This window comes from Impatiens glandulifera, chromosome 5 (genome assembly GCF_907164915.1).
Source record: "Impatiens glandulifera chromosome 5, dImpGla2.1, whole genome shotgun sequence".
Lineage (NCBI taxonomy): Eukaryota > Viridiplantae > Streptophyta > Magnoliopsida > Ericales > Balsaminaceae > Impatiens > Impatiens glandulifera.
In genome coordinates, this window is record NC_061866.1 from 41788695 (window position 1) to 41798460 (window position 9766).

At 28.4% G+C, this 9766-nt stretch overlaps 1 protein-coding gene across 1 annotated transcript; it reads right to left on the minus strand.

Moving 5' to 3' along the window:
* Positions 1-1737: 1737 nt before the first annotated feature.
* Positions 1738-8721, minus strand: LOC124939377 (cucumisin-like). The gene is made up of 10 exons (XM_047479857.1): positions 8645-8721; positions 8447-8538; positions 8104-8350; positions 7459-7972; positions 7228-7328; positions 5198-5419; positions 5006-5120; positions 4627-4840; positions 4080-4559; positions 1738-1847 (listed from the first exon to the last, which is right to left on the minus strand). Exons 1-10 carry the CDS (start codon positions 8719-8721, stop codon positions 1738-1740), a joined length of 2172 nt encoding a protein of 723 aa, XP_047335813.1.
* Positions 8722-9766: the final 1045 nt, after the last annotated feature.

The window sequence follows — 9766 nt, forward strand, 5'->3', positions numbered from 1 at the left end:
ATAAAAAATAATTAGGTATCTAGCGACATCTCTTTACTCAAGCTCAAGATCTAGCAAAACATTTGTCACCCATCCTGACTTGAACTTTGCACACTTAACTAGTTTGAACCACATACTTCTTCTTGAACAAATTAACTTGCAATTTACTAGTTTTTGAATAATGTCAAAACAACTAGAAATTCAAGAATATATTCTTTCAAGATTCACTAATTGTCTTCAATTCTTTTTACCATGTTTCATAGTTTATTCGAAAAAAATTGTGAATGGCCTTTCATTTGAATTGATTGAGCGTCTCATCTAGCCTTTTTTCATAACTAGAAATCATATTGAAGGTCTCATTCATCTTATTGCATTACATGACAATTCAATGATCTCATTCACCTTTGATTTGACTAAGCCTCTCATCTAGCCTCTTTTCATTATTAGAAATCTCATTCAATGTCTCAATCATTTTTTAATAAGATGATAAATCAATCATCTTATTAATCTTAACTATGATCCACAATGCATGGACAATTAAAATAGAATAAAATAAGTACCAAAATCATCTACTTTGAATTGACCGAGCCTCCCATTTAGTATTTTTCATAACATAGAATCTCACTCAAGGTCTTATTCATTTTCTCATATTAAAAGATAATGCAGTAATTTTTTCTTAGTTCGTTTGAGAGTTGCTTTATGATGTCTCCAACTAAACTTATAAGTGTCTTTCATTAGTCTTTTTCTTTGTCTTTTATTCATATTGCGTGTTAACTAGCAATATGCCAAACCTTAATCACCCGCCAAATCAATGCAATCTTGTAATTTGGCCCGAAGGATTGCCTTGTCCACATGTTGACAATGTTGTCATCGGTAAACATCTTTTCTATAAGATTTGTTGTGTACCATTTTTCCTCCATCCATGGTCAATGATTCCTCTTCACCAAGGTCATCCTCTTGCCCAATATTAGAAGAAATCTCAATGGTCCCATAACAATTCTCCCTTGGTAGTGTGCATTTTTGATGACATGTATCCACCTTGAGTTATGATATCTCTTGAATCACTACTTGTATCTTCATTGTGTGTGCTCCAGCTTTGTCAAACTTAACATTTTGACTTAACATAACATTATCTCCACCTTCTTCTAATCAAACTCTATATACCTTTTGACATTCTCTGAAAATTCAATAAAGAAAATTTTCTTTTTCTTTGGATTTAGCTTCTCTTGCATTACCATGAGTTAAAGTTCTTATATTAGGAACTCCTTTCTTACTCAATTCTTGCAAGCCTTTGAGACCAAGCCTCAGATGCCAGAAAATTGATGTATATTGAGTGACCTCGGAGATAATAACTAAACATAAGTGAATTACCTTATAGAGAATACACATCATTATTATTTACTAATTCTATTACAACTAAAGTACATTGCTCACCAACAATGTTCCATCTCTTGCCTTCCAAACATAACATTTTCTATTATGATTCTTTAGTTTTAGGAAGTCTTTTCTGAAGTGTCATTCCTCTTAACACCGGAAGCACTTCACATTTTCTTTAGTCTTCAATATATACTTAAAACTCTTACTACTATGCATTCTTTCTCATTATGTTGTTTACGTCTTCTCCATTGTCTTCTTGTCTACAATTTGTCATCTTGGTTTGTTCCTTGGAAATCAAGTAGCTCGTACTTCTTCCACCTCAAACTTGGTAGTCATTCATACCAACAAGAATTACAACTTGGACATCTTTTGAAAACCTCTCTAGAACTTGTCAATAACTCTTGAAGGATCATCCAATCTCTTCAACTTTCTCTCCTCTCGAACAGCCTCGCTCTGATACCACTTGTTGGGATACCATGAGATGAAGTATTCTTTAATGCAAAAACAATAACAACATTGAACAATTGATGAAATGAAAAAATCAAATTAAAGAACACAAACACAAGATTTATAGTGGTTTGACCAAAACATGCCTACATCCACTTTTGAAGCACAAAAGAGACTCCTAACTTTATTATCAAGATTGTTATAGAAGTATTACAATGATTCTCTCATAATGAAAGCTTACACACAACTCACAAGAAATCAATGCTCTTAAGGAAAAAGACTTGGCTTTTTAAAGTGTCCGACTACACCTTTAAATAAACATCAATTAGTTCAATATCAATATTTTGTTCAAATCTCTCAAAAAGCTTCCAAAATATTTTCTAATTGTATTTCCATAACAAAATATCTAATTTCCTTTTATGATAATTTTATTTCCTAATATAATTATACACCAAAAGATATAATTTCCTTTTATTGAATATACGTACATACATTTCCTTGTACTAAGATTATGTAGCATGAATATACCATATTTGTAATATTGTAAATCTATTCTCAACAACACACTCTAATCTCCAATGTTGAGTTAGTGTTTGTTTGTGCGTGTTTGTAGATGGAAGATATACCTAACAAGTTTCTTATTTTTTTTCTACTTGTGATCGTTTCATGAATACGTTGCTCAGTTGCTAGTGAATGAGGGTGATGAAAATTAGTAAAAAAAAAATATTTTAAATATTAATAATTGATCTTTAAACAATAAAATGGATAAGATGGCAACGTGGTATAAAATACTCGTTACTATTTCATAAATAGCTAATACAATACTATTATTATTTTTCAATAGCGACATTAATATGATATCATAACTAAATTATGTTGCTATTGCCTCCTATTTTATTATTGTTTACATATTTTAACTCATTTAATATATTTGTAGTAAGTGTAAAAGTAATTCCTAATATCAAATATCCCTAGTTCAATTGTCCCTTATGACTTTTTTTTTTAATTAAAGTTGAGGTCATATATAGATGTGAGTTATGTTGTATTCCTAACTTTTATATATATATATATATATATATATATATATATATATATAATTTAATTTTTATATGTTTAGACCCAATGTATTCTTCAATATGCCAGCACATTTTTTGGAATATGAATATTCAACCCAAAGTGAAATAAATTATTCAAATTAATTATAGGTGTTAGGTTTGAATTTTAAGTTAATTCGTATTATGTTCACAAATAAGTGTGATTTGGGTGACATATTCTAAATTAATAATATAATTAAATAAAATTATTTAATCCTTATAATAATAAAATATCACTGTATAAAATTGATATTGATTACCTAATTTTTAAAATTATATAATGTATTCATAGATTAATTATAATTAAATTAAATATTTTTTGTAATAAATATTTTAGTGGTTATAAATATCAAATTAGTTGTATTCATTATTAAATATTAGATAGTAGTTAAACTATAAACGTTATATATTAAAATTTTGAGTGCTTTACCAAATTGAAAATAGTTAAAAATAAATAAATAAATGATATTCTGCTAGATAAAATATTTTTTTTCTTAAAATTAAATGATATTAATACTGTTAAAGTGTCTCAATTCATACCAGCGCAATATTTTGAATGAAATTCCAAAAGTACATCATTATTGTGAAGAAGTATTTGTTTGGGGTTGTAGTCCTAGAATGGAACCCTAGCTATATTTTGGGGTTTTAAGTTCTACATTGATGACAATTGGATATTACACATACTATTTAGAAATACATTACTTTTTATATGTTTTCTATAAATTTCAATTTATATCTTAGTTTTTTTATAACATAAAAAAGATAATTGAGGATGTAACTATTATATTCAGAGATTATATAAAGTAAATAATAAAGGGAAAATCTAAATAAAAAAATCTTGTTAGTAAAAGCTCGTGTACATAGAAAAAGAATGCAAATATTCATACCTTAATTCAAACGAAATAAAATTATTGAGAGAAATAAATCAAAACCCCAATATTGGGACACTAACACACCACAAACATAGAGTGATCACTCAATACACATTCTAAAAAAAACATAGCATTATTTGAGAACTCTTCAATGTAATAAAATCACATATGTTATATATACTTTATTTATTTCTTCATATTTCCCTTATTTTTATTTCATAAAACATATGTTTACCATGATACACAATCTCATATCATTGTATATAAGAACCAAAAATAATAATGGGACTTCTCACTTTATTTGTGCTACCAATCCATGACAAAGAAGCCGAAACCGCTGCCACATGATTCATTATTCCCTCAACAATCAATGTAAATGACTTAATTTCTCCGACGTTAGTGAAAGAAAGTGTGCTCGGTACAACTCGTATTGTGAATGTAGGCGGAGTAAGAATCTTGGCGATGTATGTAGATCTTAATGATCCAACATTGGTAACTCTCCTATTAACGGAGACATTAAAAGGAGTATTTGACGGAACGATGGGGAAGGAAAATGAAGGCAGGTTAAGATTTAAAGAAGTTTTACTCCCATAATGAGTGCAAGCGATTTTGTCACCCGTAATAAGGCTCAACTGTTTGTTGGTGTAGTTTTGGCCACACAAGAACTGCACATAGTCAGCTAGATTTGCATCATACACAAGGCCAGGATTAATGGCACCCACAGGGTTTATTAGGCCTGCTCCATAACCAAATTCTAGTGACTGAGTTGTCCTTGCACTCATCTCGGAGGCTGTAAGAGAATTGTTTAGGTTCAAATGTGAAACACTTTGATAATGCGTTAGGAAATGTCATTATACCAGTGGTTATAAGTGCAGATTTTATAGCAGCCGGAGACCATGATGGATGGAAGGATTTGACATAAGCGGCTGCAGCAGAAGCATGTGGGCATGACATTGACGTACCTGATAGAATGTTATATGATACCCTTCTCGAATCAAGCATTGAAAATGAAGGAGAATTGTTATGTGTCCATGCTGCCAAGATTCTAACACCAGGCGCAGACAAATCCGGCTACAATCATTGAAAACAATTGTATAATTTCTTTGAAATATTACTTCAACTATAATTATATTGTTTTAATAATATTTTTATATAAATAAATAATTATAACTTAATTGAGCAAGATTAGGGTTCATCTTTAACAATATGACAGTACAAGAGGAATAACTATACAACCTTAAGAATTTGAGGTGTTATACGATTCGGTCCCCTCGATGAGAAGGATACAGTATATGGTGCAAACTGATCAAATGTTTCATGACTTTTAAATATGCTTGCAGTTGGAATACTCCTGTTTTAAAAAATAAATCAATGAAGGAAATTATAATATGTTTTAATGAACATCTAGTGAAGTATTATCATAAATACCTTGGTCTGACCAAATATCTCCCGAGTTCGAATGACTCCCTGTTGCCAACAAAAAGTGCCGGGAGAGCAAATGTCCTATAATCGACAGCGATATCATTGCCTCGTATCACCATTCCAGTTGCACCAGCAGTTAAGGCTGCGTCCCCTACATTGTATTCATCACAAATGACAATCTTACCTTTTACAAGTCTGGCATCTAGTGACTTTGTGTCTAGGCAAAGTCTGCATTTGATGAGATTTAATTTGTTAATTAATTACTGAAATAATTAGTTTCTTAATAAAGTAACTATTGAAATTAAGAAAGTTAAATTATTTCTTTCACAATCTTAGATTTCAAAAACAATAAAAAAAATGAAACTTCATTGAGGATATTTGGAAACTAGTATTTTATCAATATTATGCATTTGAAATTGTGATTACAAACCTCATTTTACTATTATTTAGTTCAGTAATTATAAGATTCATTTTTAAAACTAATTAATTAAAATTCAGTAATTACTTATCATACAAGTTTTATTGTTAGAAAATATTATGAGATTATACAAGTTTATAATTAACTTTGTAAAAATGAATCTGTATGAGCAAAATAACAGCAAGCAAGCAAACCAAGTAATTTTTTCTATTTATTTGCATTTGAAATTGTAATTACAAATTAAAGTGTGGAGATGTCAAATATTGAATGTTTGTCAATTAAATAGAGAAAACTAATTCACTGTAAATATTTAATTATTTTGATTGCCTCTTAATCAAAGATATAAATTTATTTGAGGTTTTATAAAGAGAATTTTTTTTATTAGATGACGCCCTATCAATTTCAGATATAATACATGAATAGAGATTGTGAACCATTATAAATTAAGTTTTTTATGATTTCAACTAGAGCCATATTAAAATAATCATTTCACCTTTTTAAGAAATAATATTACAATAACAATTTTGCTTAGTTCTTCTAAACAAAATTAAGATTAAAAGAGGAAACATTAGTTGTAAAACATCAATTTAAGAATTATATTAACTTAAAAAAATGTTTTTGTAAAATAAAGTTACCCTCTCAGTTTTCAATATGTTATTTCAGAGTTTTATAAGGCAGAGTCCAATATAACCACTCAAATATCAATGGTGAAAATCATAATTTTCATAAAAAAAAAATGTAATATTAATATTAAACAAAAAAACAAAGAATTATAACTTGTTAATAGTATACCAATAATAATAATACCTAAAATGTTTTATCACTATCGAGTAGAGTAATTAGATTTAAACCATACTAAATTGAGAAATATTAAGTAAAAAAACTATGTAGTTTGTTTTAAATTAGTTTTAAACTATTTTAAAGTTTATAAAAATAATATTAAAAATAATTAAAACAGTTATATTGATTTGATTATATTATTTAACCAAAATTTAAATCGATTATAAAATAAATATTCGATCATATAATAAACTGATTGATTGGATATAGCAAACCATTCAATTGGAAATTGGTTTTTGTATTTATTCTTCCAAAATGGTTTACAGTTTACAGGCATTAATATGCTATAATAGTTTTTTCGAGGGTTACTCATTTGATAATCAGTTTTTTCAGATGATTTTGTGTCTTTGTTTTTATTTTCACGTTTTGTGTCTTTTTTTTCCTACAATCTCACCAAATTAAACTGAAATCTATTAAATTAGACTTTTATATTTTCTTTATTTATATAGTTAACTTTCATTTATTTAAAACATAATTAATTTAATTTCTCATGTTTCCTTAATATAATTCTCTTAAACTATATAATTTTAAGTATATATAAATTTTCTATTTAAATCGTGTATTCTTATCACTTTTTAGAATTCGTATATTTATTTTATTTTAATAAGGATATCTGTGAATCATTTTGATTAATATTGTTACCCATAATAATATATAATACATATAATCTTTATAACCCACACAAAAATAAAATTCTGGATTCGTCTTTAGTGATAATAACTAGGTAAATATTTTTAGAGAATAAATTAACAGTCATGCATGATAACTAAGTAAATACCTCGATGTATTACGAGAAACCATTTCTCTTATATTTGGAACATCACCAGCATACACCAAAGAGGAGAAATTAGTCTCATCAAACGCATTCAATGTAATTCCCTGCGTTCGAGAGACAAATGAATGAATATTAATGAAATCAATAATACAAAATAAATAAAAATCTTGTATCCATGTTGTGCAATTGTGTGCCTAAGTAAAAAAAATAAGAAATGATAATGAAATACTATACCACAAATGTCTGGGCATTACCCAACTTCAAATAGGTGACTATCTTTCGATCAGTGGAACTTGCTGCGACGGTAAGAACCCATGGAGAAATATTCTCGACAGTTCCATGTTCAGGACCATCGTTTCCCGCAGAACATATCGTCATAATTCCTTTTCTCATTGCTTGAAAACTCCCAACAGTTATCGAATCCTTCAAATAGTTTGCATTAATACCTGTTCCCATTGAAATTGATATTATGTCAACCCTATCTTTGATGGCATCTTCAAATGCGTCAATGATGTCGATGTCATCAGAACCATCAGTCCAAACTACTTTATATACCGCAATCCTCGAAGAAGGGACTCCTCCTCGTGCTGTACCTTGTCCAAGACCATAAAAGTTCGCCGAACTAACAAGATTTCCGGCAATGATTGAAGCTACATGAGTTCCATGACCAATGGTATCTCTTGGAGAAATAATATCCTCTTGGGAGAATTTGCCATTTCTTCTGTAGTACCTTGCTCCAATTATTTTGCTGCATTGAGATATATAATAATATCATCTTCTACTATAAAATTTGAATTATTTAATATTTTAAAATGTTATAAATGATAATATAAGATTGTTTTAAATTTGTTTGATAATTCAAATAAAACAAGTCCTTACTTGTTACATTTGAAATTCCGTAGCCCATGACACGATCCCTTCCATTTGCTCGGTGGCGATCTCATTCCAACACCACTAAAGCTATCTAATTCTGGCCAAATTCCAGAATCGATTACTCCAACAATGATGTTGCTCTCAACATTTTTCACTCTGCTAACCGTTTGAGGAAATTTCAAAAAGTCCCATGATTTTGTAGTGTGCATATGATTTTTTCTATTTGGAAACACTGATACAACTTCTTCCATTGCTGATCATTCAATTACTTGATTAATAAAATGGACTTGACATGCTTTAATTTGTTATAAAGTTTATTAATTCTTTTAAAATTAATTAATGATCTTACCAGAAATCCGGTGAACCTCATCATTGGTCAATAGGGCAACAAAACCATTGAAAATACTTTTGTAACTGTGAATAAGTGATGTCGAAGAGTTTCTACAGAAGAAAACAAAAATGAAATAAACAGCTTAGTCATAAAAGTGATGTGATTTGTATTAATAACAAAAGAAGAATATTTAAAAACAATTATTAGTAATATTACATGTGAAGAGCTTTTTCTAGAAATCTTGAATGCAAGATAGGTGTAGGGATGCCTGCGGATGGATTCAAGTCTCCCATGTACACTATATACTCCTGTATTAACATAATAACTAGTTTATTTTATACATGTACAAATTGTTGATAAAAGATGTGAATGATTATTTAAATCTACTTTATTTGTGAATCATGAATGTGGTCTAGATATGTGCAGTATTTCCATACATAGATTGCATCTAGCCCATCTACTTAACAGTAAAAACTATAACATTGTTCTAAATTTTATGTTAAAATTGCCACAAATATATATTTAACCTTAATATTTTACTATTTTGTACATTCCCCCTTCAAGATTGCTAAAGTTTGAAATAATGGAGATGTATTAAAAATTCTCTAAAGGAGAACAAAACCTAGGCCAACTTTGAGCGTTTTTAATGACAATTGAACATGCATGTGATCTTAGAATGATGTCTTAGTTTATTTCTATATGAACTATTTAAATTTTTTATTACAAACTTCACTACAAACAATGCCTAATAAAAATATAGATCAAGAATATATTAAAAGTTGAATAAAAAAATAGAAATGTGTGCCTGTGGATCTTGCCCATTTACACAGGCAAAAGTAAGAAACATAGCATAAAATGTACATAATTGAAGAAAACTTAAAACATCTAAATGTGTTTTAGTTTGCATCATCTTAGGTGATTTTAATTTCTTGATGTACTTAAGATTTGAAGAGAGGTTCTTATTGAGAGCCCTTTTATAGATTTTAAAAACAATGACTACACTAATAACTATTTGACATTTTCAAATTAATATTGACTTCTTTGATAATTGTTTTATGTATTTTTTTTTGGTTTTTAACTTTATTAGACTTGCACGTTAATAAAATTGGAAACTTTTTAAAAAACTGAACCATTTAAGTTTATAATTAGTGCTCGATTTGAAGGTAATTCAAATAAGATTACTATCACTTTTGTAATATTGCGAGTATATTCTATTTACAAAGTTTTTTCAGATAAAATAAATACTCCATTTATGTAATCTAAAAGTACGTGCCTACATGTTTTCTAAATTCCTCTTCTTCTTCTTTTTCTTTTTTTTTCATTACACCTTTTATTTTA